The sequence below is a fragment of the Pteropus medius genome, unplaced genomic scaffold (genome assembly GCF_902729225.1).
Source record: "Pteropus medius unplaced genomic scaffold, Ma_sr-lr_union100, whole genome shotgun sequence".
Taxonomy (NCBI): domain Eukaryota; kingdom Metazoa; phylum Chordata; class Mammalia; order Chiroptera; family Pteropodidae; genus Pteropus; species Pteropus medius.
The window spans coordinates 38,065,874-38,086,582 of record NW_024340849.1 but is presented as its reverse complement, the minus strand read 5'-3'; the positions used below and the strand labels follow the sequence as shown (position 1 = coordinate 38,086,582).

The 20,709-nt window shown below is 39.5% G+C and overlaps 1 protein-coding gene across 4 annotated transcripts in view; it reads right to left on the bottom strand.

The window, feature by feature from the left end:
- Positions 1–860: 860 nt before the first annotated feature.
- Positions 861–20,709, bottom strand: part of ANKRD29 (ankyrin repeat domain 29) — a 44,000-nt gene continuing 24,151 nt past the window's right edge. For all 4 annotated transcript variants that reach the window (XM_039844461.1, XM_039844469.1, XM_039844476.1 and 1 more), the window contains 4 exons: positions 12,025–12,123; positions 10,322–10,417; positions 7,978–8,076; positions 861–3,287 (listed from right to left, as the gene is read on the bottom strand). In XM_039844461.1, the coding sequence (XP_039700395.1) occupies positions 3,192–3,287; positions 7,978–8,076; positions 10,322–10,417; positions 12,025–12,123 (390 nt within the window). In that variant the 3' untranslated portion in view covers positions 861–3,191. The remainder of the gene's footprint in view (positions 3,288–7,977; positions 8,077–10,321; positions 10,418–12,024; positions 12,124–20,709) is intronic.

The window sequence follows — 20,709 nt, the reverse complement described above, 5'->3', positions numbered from 1 at the left end:
GAAAGTAGGACCCCAGCTTCTCACTCCTAGAATCTGCAGTGTGGGCCTACCCCGAAATGCAGGTATCTCCATCAGATTCCAAGTAGCCTGGCATTTGGGGGTGCTCTTATCCTCTGACCAGGTATCCCAGGAGTGGGGTAATGATGAGACATAGCTTTCTTGTGATTGCGGAGGGTGGATGGAGCAGGGGAGAAAGCCAGAATGGCCACGGAGCTCTCCAGAATCCTAATGTTACCACTGCAAATATCTGTTCCTGAAACAAGAAACTGTGTAAAACCATCAGCCTTTTTGTTTGTTTGTTTGTTTCCAGAAGAAAAAGCCACTGTAAAGGACAGAAGAGCCAGGAGCATCATAGACAATAAAAATAGAAATTAAGATGTTGAACACACACACAATAGATCAATATGTGAGGTGATGGATGTGTTAATTAACTAGATGGGGGGAATCCTTTCACAATGTATACAGGCATACCTTGAAGATATTGCAGGTTTGGTTCCAGACCACTGCAATAAAGTGAGTCAAATCTTTTTTCTGGTGGAGGGTCTTGCCTTCAATTTGTAAAAAATGCAACGTCTGTGAAGTGCAATAAAATGAGGTATGCCTTTATCAAATCATCATGATGTACAACTAAGAGTTTCTATTTTTAGTATGTTCTATGACTATCTCAGGAATTTTTGTCTGATTGAAAACCTTTTGGAATCATTACAAAAGCTATCCACAGCAGAAATAATGAAATCATAGGTCCATATGTAACATAAAGCTTACAGAGCTGAATTATTAACTCTAAAATTCCATTTTATTAAAACCACATAGAAATAACTTCTGATCAAAAACAAACAGGAAAAAGCAGCAAAGGCAAATTGGGTAGTATATTAACTTTATTTTGAATTATAACATGGATTATTTCATCAAACAAATGGATGTAACAAAAAATTTTTGTGGTTCAGTTAAGCAAATGATTTGCATAGGAATTGCTAGTTCTAAGTCTTAGGATACAGAGTCCATTGAATTGTGAATTAGATTAACATAACATAAGAATCGTCTCCCTGTGTGTAAAATAAATGCAATTTAACTTTAAATAACAGACTTTATTTTCAGTCTTTGGTGAGTGACTAATATAATCATATTCCCCGCTAAGGAGATAATTTCTTCTAGACCAAATGTGAGCCTTGTAAGCGAGAGACCCCTTACCTACAGTAAAGAAGCCTCCACTAAATGTTGTTAAAGCTACTGGATTCATTTTTAATGGCCTTAATATTGACCAAGAACATTGTCCACATAAAATGATCTACTGACTAGGCCAAAGACAACATGTTTTAATAAAATACATTACGTTTGTGATTTCACCCCATTTTGTCTTTTGGAACTTTGTTATCAGTACCTATAATACTGTTTGGATTTATATCAGTGATGAGCAACCATTTTTGGCCTCAGAGCTAACTGAGAAAAAAATGTAACGCATTTAAGGCTACATTATTTTCCTCTTCAAAATAAATATGGCTATATGAAATTCCTATGGAGGGGAAAATATGTATTTGTACAACTTTGCTGAATAAAAGAAAGTCAATGAGGATTTGGCACTGCTTTTTAGCTACTAAAATGTTTATATGTGGGTGTTTTACAATGTAGATACAGCTTTCTAATTTTTTATTCTAAAATTAGATTGCAGATATGTCGCATAGCTAGTCAGGCTGTAGGTATCTCTGGGGGCTGTGGGTTGCTCATTATTGGTTTTGCTTGTGATATTAATCAAAATAAGCTGATTTTTGTTGATCGATTATTTTATTAATCATAACAAACTTTAAAAGAATACTTTCTAATTTCAAAAATTATATTCCATTGTTTACTGACTTAAAGAAAATGCTTTTAGTATCACTGAAAATTGGTTAAAAAATCTTTTGAGTTTATATTTCCTCCATCTTAACATACCTTCACATAGAACACTGGCTGGAAACCAGAGCAGAACATAAATAAGAAAACAAAAGATGTGATAAATAACAGAAATACCAACAATACTTATTATGGTAGATTATAGAAAGAAGGTTTAATTTTTATGTGTGCAAGTAGGCACTGACTGAGGCATTTAGACACCATTGATTATAAAGTGCGTCAAATATAAATTTTGACACCCCCTTTTGACACACCCTTTTATTGAATTTTATAATTCAATAAAATCTAGGTTTCTTTCTTGGAATCAATCAGCTAAAGAACATGCATAGATGAACACTTATTAAATGCTAATAACAGTCTTTTATTACTTAAACTCCTGCAACAGTAATAACAACATATTGTACTTGCATATATCACATTTTATCCAAAGACCTCAAAGTCATTGTATGAAGCAACGTAGTATTGCAAGGTCAAGATTCCACAGCATGTTAAATCTACTTAGTTATGGCATGGGAAATAGATTCCCAATAGTAGAACCAAAACAAAAGCTCAATGAAACAAGCTTAAATTTCTTGTGGTTTTAATTTTCTGAATTTCCAAATTTGCCACTTGTATCTTACCATATCTAAAATCTGGACTCGAGGTAAAAATGATTTTTACATGTTAGGAATAAGATGAGGATCAGCTTACAAATGAATAATTTTTTTTAATAGTTCAACAGTCCATCTCTGAAAAGCACATGGTGGAATGTCAGAAGTGGCTTTTTATAACCTAACTTTACACATCCTTGAGTTTTAGTAACCATGGCTATGATCCTTGCGTAGAAGAGAACATTTTAAACTGCAATGACATAAAGATGTAGCTCCATTATAATGGAGCTATATCTTTTAGCACACTTACAGTTAACACAAAAGCAAAAGTGTGTTGATTCATTGACGGTCAGACTTTCAGTCTTTTATAGGTTTACAGTCTGTCTCCTTGCTTGAACCTCTTAGAAGATTTAACAATTCAAGTTTAACTGAGAGGCCCAAGTTAGTGTAATTTAAAACGAGTTTCTGTGGAATCCACAAAACTGCCAGGCCCCACTGGAGTGGGGTTATAGGCCAGCGTGAGAAGCCTGGGTAAGGAAGGAAAGGAGTCCCTGAGCTGTTCTGTTCTTGATTCAGGACACAAAGCACAGCTGTTCTTGGTCAGGGTCCCAGAGTGGGCATTTGGGGCATTTTCTTTCTTAAAAGAATTTCCAACACTATTTAAAAAGCAATTTCTTTTTGGACAATGTGGTTAAGGTTTCTACTTTTCAGTCAAATAGTAGTGCAACTCTTCCTGTGCCCTTCTTTATCTTGGAGGAGATGCAATATACGTTCATTTTTGGTTAATTCTGCTGGAAGTTTATTGGCCTGAAAGAAGAGAAGATAGGAATTAGGGAATTCTTACAGTTGGTGCGGTTTTAGGGACTCCAAAAGGGTGGCCCTGACTCAAACTTGACTTACTCCTTCACTGGTGAAAAACTTTACTGGACTCTCTGTTTTGTGTTAAATCATCAAAGGTCTGTTTAAAATGTATAAATGTGACCTGCTAGTTAGTCTCTTATCTCATTGTTAGGGTTATTTTTCTATCTAGCCATATCTTTTACTAGACTAATCTCCTGGAGGCCAGGGTCCATGTCTTATTAATCAGTGTATCATCATTTCTAGCACAATGCGTAGCATATCTAGTATATGCTCAATAAACAGTGGTAACATTAAATTTGATACCTTATATTTAAATAATTATATCTGGCAGCTTGTCTACTATGGACTTGAGACTTGGGACTGGTGTCTTTTGATAAGAAAGCAGTTAGGAAACATCTAGGGCATGGGAGATATCCGAGAAAAAGCAGCTTCAGTGGCCTGTACTTTCCACCTGACCTGTCCCACTGTATGCCTTTTCTTTTCACACATGGCTGAGACACATTCCTTATGCATTTATTTAGTGAGCATGTCCCTACCACATGCAATAGACATTATGGGGCAGCAGTTCTCAAACTTTTTAGTCTCAGGACTTTTTTATATTCTTAAAAATTTTTGAGAACCCCAACAAGCTTTTATTTTTAATTTATTATAAGTGAAAACTGAAAAAAATTAAAAAATGTATTTATTAATTCATTCAAAGTAATAAATCCATTACAAGTTAACATAACTAACATATTTATGAAAAAAAAACCCCAAAATTTTCAATAACAAAAAGTTAGTGAGAAGAGTAGCATTGTGAACAGTTCCACATATTTCTTTAAAGTATAGCTTAATGGAAGACAATTGGGTTCTCATATCTGGTCCTGCATCCGATATGTTGTTTTGGTTTGAAGCATAGGAAGAAAATTCAGTTTCACGCAGATAGGTAGTTGGAAAACAGAGAAGCATTTTAACAATCTTTTTAGATTATTGTAGATATTCTTCTTTGATGCTATACCAACACAGGGTAAGTGGTAGTTTCTTAAAGGGAATTGCAGGGTGGAATTGAAACCATATCAATGAACTTTTCATACTCTGTTACATTAAAATCATAGGTCTGTGTATTTATAGGTAGAATTTGTAACATCGTGCACTGGTCATTTAGAAAATATTGGTTGACTGAGTTATGCAGATATTCCTAATGTTGACATGTTTCATTACATAATATCAAGAGTACATTTATTAATATTACCACTGATTCATCAAAAAAGCCTTTTAGTATTAGGAGGCTGTCAGGTTCATGCGGTAGATATAAATCATCCTTTCAAGTAAAAATGGGGTTCCATGAAAAAAGTGGCGGGTTCACATTGCAATTCAAACAATTGCACAAGTGCTTTTCCTTGATAACTATCACACTTCAGTGTACAGTGGAAGTGCTTTATGCATACTTCCCATTTTGTCACACAGAATATTAAGATTTCACAAAGTTAAAATTGTTTACTGCTTCATCAAAGACACTTGTAAGTAAAACTGGTATTTCTGTAAAATAATCTACAAAATTTGTAAAATAATTTACAAAGGTTTGTAAAATCACTTGCCAGTACAGTCTGATATGTACTAAGGTACCAACAGTTTTGCCCACCATTGCTTCTGCATTGTTGGGGCAAATGTCAGCACAGTGAAAAAGGCAAATGACATCTGTGTATTAAGAATGTTGTTTGACCTTAGACTTCCTGAAACGGCCTTGAGGACCCTCAATGGTCCACGAACCACACTTTGAGAACTATTGTTACAGATGAGTCAAAAGAATGTTGTTGGTATTTCAGCGGTGGGGAGGGGCATTAAAGGGTAGAAAGGCACTCAGAATAGGGGAGAGGGCTTGGATATAGGTGTTACCTGTCCCACATTTTTTTCCCTCTGCAACCAAGCCTGGAATCCCAGCCGCTTTGTCTGGGACCCTGACCATAGATGGAGGTCCTGCAGTCCCACCTTCCAGGCTGGATCCTGCTCCTTGACCCCTACCTGCTAGCTAGGACCTCACTTCGGAGGAATTATGTAAAGATTTGTGAGGAATTGTGAGTTTGTTATAAGTGGTCTGCTGTCCTATGGCTGCACCTCGGCCTGTCACAAAGGACCCCTGACGATGATGTGAGACTGAATCAATCAGACAGAAAATTGCTACGCTATTCTATGCTACTGTAAACCAGAGGTTCCTCCATGTGGCCAAATTCTACTATTAGCTTAGTTCCTGCAGGACCAGACATTGAAGAGTTCTAAGGCCTGGGCCTGCAGAAAAATGCTCCTGGTAAACAGACCTAAGCTCCATCCAGTCTCAGAGTCCATTCAGGAATAACTAACTGTTTTGCATTGGTTATTGGTCCTCGGTCATCAGGCTGGCAGGTTGCCAGAGGACCCTTTACAGTCAGGAAGAAGAGGGGATCTGAGAAGCTGCACCTCTGTCCACAAGCTTGTCGGGTTACAGTGTGTGTAACAACAAGCTGTGTGATTATCTCCATGAATGTTCATATCCTTTATCATTAAAATAAGCTTTATACCCTCAAACTGTATTGTCAAGTTTTGGTCAATCACATTATTGCTTTGTGTGTCATCCAGATAGTTCTAAAAATCGGGTCTCATTCCTCCTCTCTTCTAGTTGGACCCCACTGAATTCTCGAGTTGCTGAGGATGTAAGGACTGTTATGATAGCTAGTGCTCACCTAGCTCCTAAAGGCCATCTTATTCGTTAGGAAGTAGGACCATAGGTCCATATTCAGGATAGCACTGCATCAAACCACTCTTTCCCTACTGCTCCTGGGAGATGTGTTCTGAGTCCTTAGTTGGGGATCGGGAGCACAGGACCCCTGTACCTACAGGGATGGCTACAGTGTGGAGAGTGGCCACTGGGATTGGTTACTCTCTTGTCAGACTCAAAGCCTCCAAGCAGAAGTCCTGGAAACCCTGGAGCAGATGACTGCTTCTCTACTAGCTTAGAAGTCACTTTCTCTGGGAAGCCTTTCACAGCATTCTTTACTTCCCTGCTAATAGCTTTTGTCACTCTATTACAACTGCTTAATTGTGTTCATTCCCCACTAAACTCTGAGCTCCGTGAGGCAGAGACTCTGTGAATCTCATTCATCGTTGTCTCCCCAGTAAATAGCACCGTGCATGGTATCTAGTAGGCATTCAATTTGTGTTAGTTGAATGAATGAATAAATGAATGAAGGCCAAGAATACCCCCTCAGGAGGTCTGGATGGCTGCTAGAATCTCAACACCCTTGCTTCTGGAGCTGCCTTTACAGAGGCTGGCTTCTATGGGGTGGCTGGTGGATGGGCTCCCTGGCAGCTACTCCCAGCTCTCTAAGGACATGTGTAGTATGAAACTCCAACATAAGCAGCCCACACATATATTCATATAGCTCTAGAGAGGGTCCAAAGTCCAGCACTGTGGTCACTGGAAATTCCCCATAATCATTATTGCTGAGATCCCGGGAGACACACAAAGAATTGCATTTTCCACTTTCTAAGGTAATGTTTTTCCCTTTGCCTTAATTCATTACTGAATGGCTTAGCAAAGGATTGATCTCTTTAGGAAGCCTGTGTCCAAGGTCTAAAGGTAAGAGAGCAATTGTGATTTCAACTGGCTTATCACTCAGCCAGGTCAGCTGATGGAAAACAAATCCAAGTATCTTAAGAAGAAGCAAGCAGAAAAGTTGTCTTCAAATAGTTCAATGGTAGGAACAAGGAAATAATAATTCCACACACTAAGTGAAACTAAAAGAAAGAGACTCTTGGCATGTTGTTTAATAGCGCTTCTTAATGGTTTCTTTAAAAAATGTCATGATGTACTACATGTTTTTGTTTTTATTATTAATAAAATCGAACACAGTAGTAGACACATAAAAGTTCAAAGAGTAGATAAGTATAAAATGAAAATTACTTTTCATATCTTTCCCTGTTAATAAGCACCATTCCTACTTCCTCCTTCAAAAGTCAGTAGTTCAGTGTTTCCTCAAGATCTTTCCTAGGTCACTATCCCCATGCCCCTACCCCAATCTGTACATTTGACTGCTTATGCAGATGTTGAATAAGAAGAAATAAGGCAGTTTTTTCTATGGTTATTGTGCACCTTCCACCTCCAAATTTGGCCTAATTGTAAACTAAGGATTTTGATTCATAAAAATTATAGGTTGATGTAACAGTAGTATAAAGCCCTGCTAACAACATAAAAGCAACACTGTCCCCATGTAGTCACTGAATAGAGCACAAACAATTCTTAACATATGAGCATAAAACTTATGGGAGATGGCGATAAACTACCAGAATTTTGACATTTTTAGGACTCTTCTTTGATGACAGAACACTCATAACCCTATTCCCCACAACTCCTGCCCCACTACTCCCCGCCCTGGGAAGCTGCACCATTTTTAGCAGAAAAACATTGATGATATAGGGTTTTTAGTATAATTCTCTGGGTCCAAATGTACTGCTTACTCATAATCTAATGACAACTTCACATGCCATTGCTATGCTGAGGTATAAAGATGGTGACAGGAGCCAGAGAAATGTAGAGATGTTACCTTAGTTTAGGTAGACACTGCCTTATTTCTTTGTGTCGGTGCCTAATGGAGTTAAAAAATGGGTAAGGTAAGGCCAGTACCTTGTTTTTCAGGGCTGGATCTGCCCCTGCTTCCAGGAGCAGTGCGACTGTTTTAATATTCCCGCTGAGCACAGCCGCATGGAGTGCCGATGTCCCATTCTAAGAGAAAACAACAGAGTGTGTCAGGAGTGAGCTCACAGCCTTCAGCTCTCGGCTTGGCTTTTATCATGAACCAGCCTGTGTGATGAAACTGTAACATCAGAGCCTTACACTTCCTTATATTCCCTTTTCAAAGTCATGTCAGCATCTAACATAGTGTCCTCAGGTACAGAGTAGATGGTCAGTGTAAATACTGCCAATGTTCTTTTGCAAGTGAAACAAATCTGGCCCAGGGTACACATGACCTCAAGATCACTCGGTCAGTTTTATATATGTTAGAACTTGCTGTGGGAAAAAAACAACAATGCTGTGTCAAACACTTTTTTTTCCTTTGAGGACAACATATATAAACTTCGTGCTTTATATGAATTTCCAGCAATGCTGGAAGAATGGCTGGCTAACCAACTGGTTGACCTGTCAGCCCAGCTACACATGTTCTGCTCACTAGGGCAGGCAGGAAGGAGAGCAACTACAGTTACAAGGCATAAGAGTAAGAGCATGTGGGGTGAGGAAAGCCCCAGGGTTGGAGCATTTCTGAGCATAGAAGGGCCTAGTGGATAGGTTGCTGACATTTCATGGAATTCATCACAAATATTTATTGAAATAAGGAAGCGGCTGAGGTGCAGCATACAGCCAGATTCTGGAAGGGGAGAGGAAGAGAATATCACAAACCTAATATAAGAACGATGGACAGTCTTATGAAATCTGTTCCAAAAGGTACATACGTCTCTGGTGAATACTACCTAAATGCAGGCTTAATTTCCAAATTAACTACTTATTAAAAAAAAAAAAGTTTTCTTAGTCTTATAAAAGAGTAAAATATAATACCCAGAGAAAAATTCCAACAAAATAGCATTTTTCCATGTTTGCTTTTATACATATGGCAGTTCACTAATATGGTAACATTTCACTTATCTAAATCTTAACCAATCTATTAATTGACTGCACCTATGTGCAACATGGCCCAGAATTAAAAACCAAGCCAAAAAAGAGCTGTTTGAAATAAGACTAGATATTGCAAAGTCCATTTCTGAAGCTCATTTCTTTTATTCGTAGAAAGTTTACTTTCTCAGGCTATTATTCATACTTTACAAACAATATTAACAAGTGCAGCTTCCTGGCTTCCAGGCTCATGGAAGATTAGCAGTAGCTCATTGGGACAGTGGGGAGAGGCCAGCACACTGACAAGAGCAGCTCTTATCAGCGGACAGCAAGAATGGAGCCTAAAGACATAAAGATCAGAATCAGAGTATCCCAAAAGCCTCTAGGGTCCCTCAAGGGCAGGTAGAATATATACCTCAATAAACCCTGAAGGCACTAAGCCACTGTTGTAAGTTTAGAACAGGTTTGGTGTCCTCTATTTAAGAAAACAGGAGAGTGTATACCAGGGTCAGCAAACTATAGCTCGCGGGCCAAACCTAGCCTGCTGCCTGTTTTTCTATATCCTGGCAGCTAAGAATTAAAAAAATTAAAAGACACATGAAAATATGAAATTCCAGAAACACAATGTCTATAAATAAAGTTTTGCGGGAATTCAATCACATTTTTGTTTTTGTTTTTGTATTTTCTATGGTTACTTTTGTGCTATAATGACAGAATTGAGCAGTTGCAACAGAGACTGTATGGCCCACAAAACCTAAAATATTTACCAACTGACCTTTTATTGAAAAAGACTGCCAAGCCTCATATATACTCTAGTTTAGAAATATTTTAGTCTGAAATGATTACAACTTAAAAAAGAATTTGGGGGCTCTGTTTTCTGGAAGACCTAGCTCTCTCTCCAGAATGACACATTCTCTGAGGTGTCCAGATGTTTGAGGCTTATTTTATTTCGCCTGAGGTGATAGCGTGGTTCTTTGCTCCAGGTAATGGAGATAAGGAACGTGAACACCTGTCCTGTGTGTTTTGTGGGACAAAAAGTCATGTGTTTCATGATTTATGGAGGATTTCACAAATCCTCCAGTGGTATGCCAATATAGTTGACTTTCCAATTTAGCAATTTCATTACTAATTTTTTTCTGGAAAACTAGGTACTGACAAACCCTGGTTTGTTCTTTTTACCACCTTCTCATTTCTACCAGTGCCCATGAATCTCCAACATTAAGAAATTACAAGTATGTTCTTTCAAGAACACAGCTAACCATGTGAATTATTCCAAGATTCTACTGCAGTTCCCAAGTATAGACTACTTAATTTCTAACTTCTTTCTTTTACAGATTGGTAAAAATTTCTCTTTAGCTCTTACCTTCAAAATACCAAGGGTGGGTGAGAATTTCAGCAACTCCTCTATAACATTATTATACCCTTTGTTGGCTGCTTTCAGTAAAGCTGTTGTACCATCCTTCACAGACAGAGGAAAACAAAAGTTGATTATTAACATATGTGTGTGTTGGCTGAAAACAAAGTATTAGTTGAGAATTAGGAATATGCTTGTCAGAAAAAAGGAAAATGCATAAAACACAGACCTGCAACGTCTCAATCTAGAAGCATTTTAGAGCATATTAAGCAGTTAATTCTATGTGAAAGAATACCAGACAAAATATGTGACTTCTTATATTATCTTAGAATCCTGCCATTTGGGAATTCATATTCTTCCAGTTCCTGAGACCACCAGGTAAGGGACAAGGGGAATTTCAAGAGCACATTTTTAGGACATAGATGGACTAAAGAGGAATTCTATGCAGTTTATGACTTAGCAGAAATTAATGGTTGAAGTATTTGCAGTGGTTTAAATAATTCTTGAATTGTATTAATTTACTGTTTTAAAATTCAAAATGTGCTTTTCATTTTGCCTTCGCTTGTATGTAACTTTGCTCTCTTCTGCTCTGGGTATCTGTTTGTCTGTAGTATGTATGTGGTAGAGGAGAGGAGAAAGAGGATCAATTGAAATCTGTTTTAAAAAAAGTGCAAAGACAAGTTCAAAAATTAATATTCTACTTCTGACATCATTTTTTTGGCCTTAAAAAAGAATTTTTCCAAATTCCTTCTTCTCCTGCTTTAATGTATCAACTGCTGCTGCATTTGGAGGATTTAGCTCTCAGAGTTCTCCCACAGTAAAGTACAGACCCCAACTTGCTCTAACGGTTTAGCTGGAATCAGGAAGAAAGAAGGTAAGAAAAGGGGATTTTTCTTCTCTGGCTTCAGAGACTAAGGAAAGAAGAAAAAGAGAGTGGGAGAAGGGAAATGAAGTGGTCAGGAACGTGTCTTCTGCTTTCCTTTTTCTGAGCTCCACTTGGAAAAGGGAGGTGGGTCACATAAGCAGGACTAATACTAAGGGCAAAGAGTCCAGACACTGTATGAAAAGAGAGAGAGAGAGAAAAGAGAATAATAGCACAGTGTGGTCAGACAGCAGGATCTCCCCAAGCTGCTTTTGCTTCCCATGGGGGCACAGAGTCTGCTGTCTGACTCACCAAGGCAGAAGAATCAGGTGACACCAGCAAAGGTTAAATGGAGGCCGATAGGAAATGGGGCAGGGGTCTGCAGCTTGGTGAGCCAGGCGAGGCGGAGCCAGTCTGGAGCATTGCGGAGACCCCAAACCACGGACTCCTTACACAACCCGCGCTTCCAGCTGCACTGCAGCCCAGTGCCAGCAGGCGGCGCAGCGCCAGGGGCACATTAACCAAGGACAGCCACAGACTCCGGCTCCTCCCTCTCCCGTCCTCCTAGCTTCATCCAGGAGTCCTGTTATGTGGAGGAGCATCTCCGAAGAAGCAAACATTTTTTTTTTTTCCTTAAAGAGACTGAGCAGCACTTGCTAAGTTTCAACTGATTGAGACTTTTGTTTTCCTGCTAAAGAGCAGGTGGAGGTTGGGAGAAAACCCAGGTGAGTTACAGACAAAATAAAGCCGCGTTTTCTCCGCACTTCTAAACCGAGTTAAACTTTGGAACTTCACCGCAGGTATTGTCCACCCTGAATCCCCATGTTGTGCAGCTTTCACACCAACTCACGTTCCGGGCGGCGTCGCGGTCGGCTCCACGCAGAAGCATCACCCTCACCACCTCGCTGTGGCCCATCTGAGACGCGATCCACAGCGGCGCCGTCCCGTCCTGCACGACAGGACACACTTGGATCAGTAGAAGATCACATAGCATCCATATAGCAGCAAGTTAACACCCGGAAAGAAGATTCCGCTGACAAATGAGGAGGGTGATTTCAAGTCAGTTACATCGTCTGGTATTTGGCATTACCTGGACTACTTACTAATTGCCAATATTAATTTTTTGGCTGATAAAACAGCCATTTTATGGCACGATCTTTTATCACACAGTGTGGTACAAGACTTCATGGAATGCAGTGTGGGAAGCGATTGCATTGCACACCCAAATTTCACAAACCCAGAGAGGAGAAGGCAGCCTGTCGTTATTTTCCCCAAGGCTCTGTCAGTTTGTTTGCTTTTCTGGTGGGTTCACACAGCACACTGGGCTTAGTGCGGACCCTTCATTCCCACAGAAGAGTGGAGGGGAGCACTTTCCTTGGAGGGGGGCTCTAAGGGTCAGAGAACAAAAGAGATTTCTCCCACTCTTCTGTTCTGACGTCCAGAACTCGCCACAGTCACATCATTTTTAGGGACTTTAATTTTATGCAGAATGTGATAATGTGTCTTCTAGGAAGTGCTGCACACTAGCTAGTTATAGCAGGATGACATTTTGGGTAATACTTCCTGTGTGTTATTCCTCCCACAACCCTCTTCCCATGAACACTAGGCCACGAGGCTGAGATGTACTGCTCCAGAGGAAAAAAAGGTGAAACGTCCAAGGGACAGAGAAGGATTTGACAGAAGGGTGATTCCTGCCAAACAGAAAGGAAAACAGAAAACCTTTCCAGTGCTGGAAGGAAGTGAATTCACCCCTCTGGGATAAATTTAGGTTGGGTAAGCTAGGGTGGTAGAAACATACAAATTATGGTGAATTCTAGAATGGGAAGGATTTTCTCTTGTTTTTGGGATGGAACTCAGGAAAACTGCAAGTTCCTTACAGAAGCTCTGCTCTTGGCTGTTGCCTGAGAGAGAAGAGAATTGACTGCGGGAGTTCTCTGGGCCAATGGACCCGGGACATGCACCGATCCCCCTACTCCATGTCCACTAGGCACCTGAGCACCCAGGAGTCCCTGCCTGCCTGTGAGAAATTGGAAGTGCTAGGTAAACAGTGGCCTGGAATAAGCCTGGAGTTAGGAAAAAAAGGCCACATTTCATGGACAGAGACAATGGCAGAGCCAGCATATGGTAGAACCAGCTGTATCTCCAGGGTACCAGTACAGGATACCCAGGGACCAGAGAGGCTAGACAAGCCCACACAAGAAGACGTGAGCATCCCCACCTCTACCCCGATGCCAGGTGATAGTCTGACCTCTGAAGCTTAGGTCACTTTGGAGAAAAGGGCAGGAGGAGGAAGGAGGACCCAGAGTTGACTAAACTTAACCTCTGAGGTAATTCAGGTAATACGGCCCCAAAAGGCTGTCAGATAAGACTGAATTAGTCACCAGTGGGAATAGGGGCTGAAGAGCAAGATGACTCAGTTAGAGGATATAAAGTTTCCTTTTTTGCTGGAGTATGGAATTTCAACAACAGTCTACTAGCCACAGCAGGCAGAGGATTATTGCCCATTGCTGTCCTGGCAAAGGGACAAAGGACAAAGACATTTGAACAGGTTGGTAGATGGTGGCAAATCAAGAGCCTAGAAGGATCTGAGAGTGCTGAAGAGCAGCAGGAGGCATCTCTGTGCCTTGGAAGACTTATGGGGAAGAAGTGCTGAAACAAGGGATAGAAGAAGGCTGCAAACACCCTCGCCCTGCTTGGCCCTTACAAGGGCCTCTGAGAAGTACCTTTCAATCTGAATATTATGTATCATTATCAATGTAAATACACAATACCTTAATTTGTACTTTTAGTTTACAAAGCACTTCTACATTCATTCTTTAACTTTATTCTCCCAGTTCAGGAGAATTATTCATTCATTCGACCACCCAACAATTATTAAGCATTTTCTTAGTCTCAGGCAGAGTACTAAAAATAAGACCTGGTTCCTGTTATCAAAGGAATTAAGTCTAGTGGAGAAGAGACATGGAGATTTCAGTATGACTGTAGTGCTATAACAAAATATAGACAGAAATGTCCCGGATGAACCAGGAGAGGGGCCTTCTTACTGCATGGGAGTTACAGGGTCAGCTTCACAGATGGGGTGATGTCTGAGCTGCGGGAAAGAGGGGAGAGGGCATTCCATGTAGAAGGAAGAACATCTACAGTCACAGTGGCTTGGACAGGCGCAGATGGTTCGGGCAGGGTGGGAAATCTACCTGGATGCAGCCCTAAGGGCTGTGGGTGGGATCCCAGGAGGCAAGAGAAGGAGTCTGGGTTCCACAAAGGCTGTTCTGGAGCTCAGGTGCTGATGCACTCACTTCTCCCTTTTTACCTGCTCTGGGTTCATATTTGTTCTTTGTCAATATCGCCACCGGAGGGCAGCCAAGGAAAGGCGGCCAGCAGCCTGTTTGTGTGCTTTCAGAGGGTTTGTTTTCAGTAAAATTCTATTAATTGACACTAGTATGTTGAAAAGTGCTGAGAGGTGCTATATTGGGAACAACTATTAATATCATAACAGAAATGCTAACACTCAAATTCTATCACCTTAAGTGCAATAGTTACAGCAGGTGGAAAAAGAAGTCACCATTTCCCGGTTATGAGACCTCAGGTAAATTACTCTGTGTCTCAGTGTCTCCTTCTACAAAAATATTAGACTCACAGATATATTTGTGAATGAGAAAACATATAAAAAGGTGCTGAGCACAAGGACTGGCTAACAGATGCTTTGAACATGGTAACTGAATTCAAAAGTTATTTATCAGGAGAAATGGCAAGTACCTTAATTTCTACTTTTATTTACAAAGCATTTCCATATGCATTATTTAATTTGATCCTCCCAGTTTTTATGCAGGATAACTGATTGAGCAGATAGGAACAATTGGTAAAATGAGATTTGGGGGGACACCTGTGTATTTCATTACCGTTAATTACTTGTCCAAATCTGGTTTTTGAACCCAGGGAGCTGAATGTGAGGTAGAGCATTATTGTCAAATCAAATTATTTATCAATTATATAGTTTATGAATAGGAGAAGTCTTCCTCTTCTGTACACCTCAATCTCTGCTTTCTTTTATTTTTTCTTTATGTTATAATGGTCAGAATTTCATTTTGAAGACGACTTCAAAATAGAAATGATGGAAATTCAGTCAGTTTAGCTCCTTTTTGTAGAGTTTTGGCGAGAACTGGAGTAGAATAAAATATTTAAAACATTTATATAAGTTTTTGAATACTTCTTGACAAAAATACATATCTTTTAAAGTATATTAAATTGAATAAATCATCATGAAGTGTAAGTTACAACCTCTACAATGTTTTTTTTAAAAAAAGAAATAGAACACTTAGCTTGAAGGAGATGAGATTCATGGGGTTATTATAGCTGTCATTTACTACTTGTGTGCCTACCAGGTGGAAAGGATTTAGACTCATTTTGCAGACCAAGTGATTAAAAGAAGACTGACAGGTGAAATTTACCAGAGACTTTGGTTAAATGTAAGAAAGAAATGATAATGAAGGCTGGTTAAAGATTAAATGAGCTGATGAGGTAGTGGAGAGCTCTCCATACCTAGAAGGATTCCCCGACAGCTCCACAGGACTCTTAGAGAAAGGATTCAAGTACCTGTCGAATGGTTCAATGGGTGACTTTTGCAGTTCCTTCCAACTCTGTTATTCCCTCATTCCATTTGCGCTAACATTTTTGAGGATCCTCTAATACATTTTTTATAGATAGATCAAAGCATGAGATGGAATATATGATAAGATTTGTATTAGAGACTAAATCTTACATAGTCTTTTTAGGCTCCTAAAGATTATTGAGAAAAAAATAATTAAAACCATTCTCCTCCATGGGAATGAGTATATTAAGTGGCACTAGCTCTTTGTTTCTACTATCTTCCAGTCCTCACACTTAGGCTACTTCACTTGTAGGCTCCAGGCATACAGAAAGTCTTGAAGTCCAATTCTATTCTGAGTTGGCGGCTCAAGAGGTATAAGGAACCTAATTGGTAGCAGACAGAGTTCAGTATTGAGACAACTTTGCTACCAATCCTATTCTTACCTGGAGCCCATTTCTCATTACTGTGTCCCTGCTCAGTGTACCTGATCCAGCAAATGGGTATATAAAAGATGTTACCAGATGCCTGTATTGACCATAGCCTGACTCCATTCTCCCCAGCCACAGGTGATCAGACCAAGAATGGGCAGCCCAGCCAGTGCTCTGTGGCTTGGTGTACAAAGATGAGATATAACAATGACATGGCTACCCTAAGAGTTTGGTAGTCTGACCTGTAAACTTGAGGACCACATATAAGACAAGTAAGCAGAGCAACTGTCCCCCCACCAGAAAAAAAAAAAGAGTGAGGAGAGAGAAAAAGAAGCAAGAGGGGACTTTGAGATGACAGAGATCACATGGCTCACAAGAGAAAGAGTACAACCTTGATTTCTGATGGGTTTTCTGTTCCAGTGAGTCCTAATGGAACAGAAATATAATAGCAATACCTAACATTTACTAAGCAATTGGTGCATATCAGCCACTGCATTAAGAGTTTTGCAGGGATTATTTCATACTTACAATATGCCTATAGTAAAGGTACAATTGTTATCTTAGTTTTACAAATGAAAAAAATGAAGATTCAAGGAGAGTAAATGACTTGCTCAAGGTCATGCAGTTAATAAGCAAACTGAGACTATGTTTCATTTCCTTAAGATATCCATACCTCTATAACAACCAAGCAGCCTCCCACCCCCATCCCAACCTTCTCCAAGACCTGGGTCTGGCTCCCTGGCTGGCTCTCACAGTCTTCCTGGGACTAGTGTCCTGCCTGTGAGCCTGGGCGCTCCATCTGAGTCTGTCCTAGTTCCGGTCCCTGATCACTGTGTACTGCAGCCTTTCAGATGTCATTGGCACTCTGCCCAAGCCACAGGGCACCTTCCAGAGTCAGCATACCTCTTCTGAGTGCCTACCATGCACAGAGGGAACACAAGCGGTAGGCCCACCCTATTGCTGTCTGTTCCCATCTCCAAGCTCTCAGGATACTGCACCAATCCATTGGCTCTACTTTCTCCCATTGCCCACCACTTGATTCACCCCTCCAAGCTTGCAACCCGGAAGAACCGTTATTATCTAGGTCCCAGCCTCTCTGCATACAAGTCCAAACCAAGGATTCTATTAGAGAAGGCACTTTATGAGATGGCCTTTCTGCCAGGCTTCAAAGAAATACTGATTAGCACAGTAAGAGGACTAGATAGAGATGAATGACGACAGGCCAATCTCGGCTTTGGGTAAACAGAGTCAGACTTTTACCACTCACTAAAAGTATTATAAAAGTATTATTTAATAAGGTGGGTGAGTTGAGTTGGGAAAAGTAGATGTCAAAGCATTTTGTTAATAGAAAAACAGAATAAATAGCCATCTCAGCTAATGATTAAAAAGGTTTGATCGATAAGACATCATTTCTCACACACTCTTTTTCCCAACATTTTCCTTTTGGCAACGAAGAATAGAATTTTAACTGAATTTTGATTAAGTGGGTATAGAAATTAATCTTATGTCTTGGCATTTTTGTTTTATCTGGAACTGTTAAGAGTTCAAAGTTTAATAATACTTTTTAAGTGGCTATTATATCTAAGAGTGAAGGCCTTTAAGGGTGTTCCTAAGATCCTCTACTTCCTCTAGGAAATGTTTGACTATGAAACTTGAAAGAAAATAATATTGGGTCAAATGCTGAATTTAAAGTAACATTGTTTATCACTGACAAATATTTCAATATTGTATTTTCTGTGAAAAATGCTACTCTCGTGTAGAAAGACAATTACATATTTCACCCTTAAAAAATAAGGTTTGACTTATATCAACTCTACTTGGTGAAGATCCATAGAAAGAACTGAAAATGAGTTTTTAGAGCGACTATGGATTTCAGTGATCTCTACAACTCTTAACCTCTTTATCTAGGACAACTTAAAAGAAAAATCTTTTCAAGTTTCAAATCAAAAACATAGTTTTTCCAAAGTCTGCCTGTTGCTTGCTTTGTAATTATAATTCCTTCTCATAAATATATTAAAAAGGGTTTCAGTTAGTTCGTCAGTGATTGAATTACAAGGAAAAGTAATTTCTGTCATCATTCAGATTCCCTGCAGCTCAGATCAAATGTCAGCTGACTAATTTCAGAGAAACTTGGTTAACGTCTTGTTACAGTGTGCCATTAAATGTCAGGACTCCATAGAATGGCAGTGCAAAAGTTATAAATCAGATTTATCTAAAAATATCAAGAAATTAAATGAGGCAAATATCATTGTCTTTATTTTATAAATCCAAGAATGTTCTGACGACTCAGTGCATCAGCTGAGATTTCATAATAGAAGATATCCAAATGCCCTACCTATACAATATTCTATCATGTGCAGGCCATTTTAATGAAAAGTTTTAATTAGACTTTTTCTTCTTAACCTCCTCATAACTATAACAAAGGCAGCTAGGCTGATATCACTTTTGCTATATTTATGACACTACCTGTTTTTCTGGAGTGAAATTAAATACGCAGAGTTTACCCTTTTAGAGAAGACAGAACTTGGACTAGACTGACCTTTTATTTATAAGCTCATGGCAGGCAGTAAAAAGATTATGGCTTTTATAGGTACAGTGGGTAGCTGTGGGGTAGAAAGGGTAAAGTGGGGTTAGTATTCTGTATATTTAAACAGTGGTCCCCAACCTTTTTGGCACTAGGGACCTGTGCTCCTATGCGAATCTAATGCCTGATGATCTGAGGTGGAGCTGAGGCGGTGATGTTAGTGCTGGGGAGCAGCTGCAAATACGGATAAAGCTTCGCTGGCTCACCCGCCCCTTATCTTACCTCCTGTTGTGCGGTCTGGTTCCTAACAGGCCTCTGACTGGTACTGGTCTGTGGCTGAGGGGTTGAGGACCCTTGCTTTATAAAAAGGGAAAATTCCATTGCTTTTTTCCCCCAAAGCAATTCTTATGTTATAAAACACCCTGTTCTTGAATAACAATCTTTTCAGAGCTGGGCTCTCACAATTACAAACAATCACATTAAATGTAACCTTTGGAAAGGTATGTCACTTGCTCCTTGACCTAAGGGTAGATTCCTCCCACTCCCAGACTAGGTCATCCACTTTCAGTAAACAGAGTCAGACTAGGTCATCCACTTTGACCCGGTTATCCTCACTCTTGAGGAACAAAAAACACTGTGGTGTGTTGTGGCTACCATGGCAATGTTGGTTCATTCTTTTAACTTCTTGGTTTCTATGTCATCACATGGCTCGATTTAGGTTTAAATGGACACAATCCATGCAACATTTGATATATAATCTCTTATGTCAACTTGATTTTCTCATACAGTACTTTAGGCATATGAATAATAGAACTTATTTTATAAATAGATTTGTCAAAGTGTCAGAAACTATTTTAGAAGGATGTACAGAGAGAGAGAGGAGAGACTTCATAATCTTCATAATCTCTCATTCTAAATTCACAACTATACTGTCAATAATGGCCTCCGAGTCAAACTTATGCAATCTAAAAATAACCAATTGTTTTTATTAGTTTTGGTAAAATGAAGACTGATTCAGAATCATTCAACAATTTTAAAATAAAGACCAACAAGAAAAAATTAAGCTCCAATCCCCAAATGTCAACTCTGGCAAATATGCAAGTGTAACTTTTTCTAAAAGCTTTCTTTCCCATAAGTATTCCTAGGGCCATCTAAACCTAAGGATATTTTTAAAATTCTAAAAATATAACCTTACATTCATAGCAGTGTCTGGCATATGCTAAGTGCTCAAGAAATATTGACCGAACATTGAATATGACAATTCTCAAAAATTGGGGAGTTGAAGAGATCATCAGGATCATCCCGCCCAGCCTCCTAAATTTCAGATAGAGGGAGAGAGGTCCAGAGAGGTTGATTCACATGTTCAAAACCACACAGCTAGCTATTGGCAGACTGGATTTAGAATGCAGGATTCTTGACCTCAAACTCCCTTTACCCAAAGGCTTTTTCTTTTCTTAGATTCTTTATGCACTTGGACTTTCTTAAGACTGAAGAAGCCTATGGCCAAGAGCTTGGATTGACCTTAAGGTTCCCATATCTATTCATTATGTGAACATGCAAGCATTGTCAAAGCAGGTCACGTTACAGTGAGAGTCTGCCTGGGTGTCATTTACCGGTAAAAAGTCAACTTGACTTCTCTCTAGAAAACTATCTTTAAAGCAATGTTACCTTAATCTGAAATATTTTCTTAAAAACAAACTAATTAGTGCAGAAATAGTTCCTACATAAGAGAAGCTAATTATAATGCCTTACATTTGGATGGTCCTCACCATCTATAAAGTGTGGCCTGTATTACCTTGCAATTCTGTTCCTTTAAGTGTGAATTAATTGATTTGCCAGAAATTAGCTTGGTGTTGGTAAATGATGTCTCAACACGAAGGTGTGGGACCTGCTAATGACTCCCGTGGGCCCCTCTTTGGCTTGGTGGAAGAAGTGGGAGTAAGAGGTAAGGCAGCACATCAGCAGAGACTGGGCAGGGACAAGGCCACCTCACGC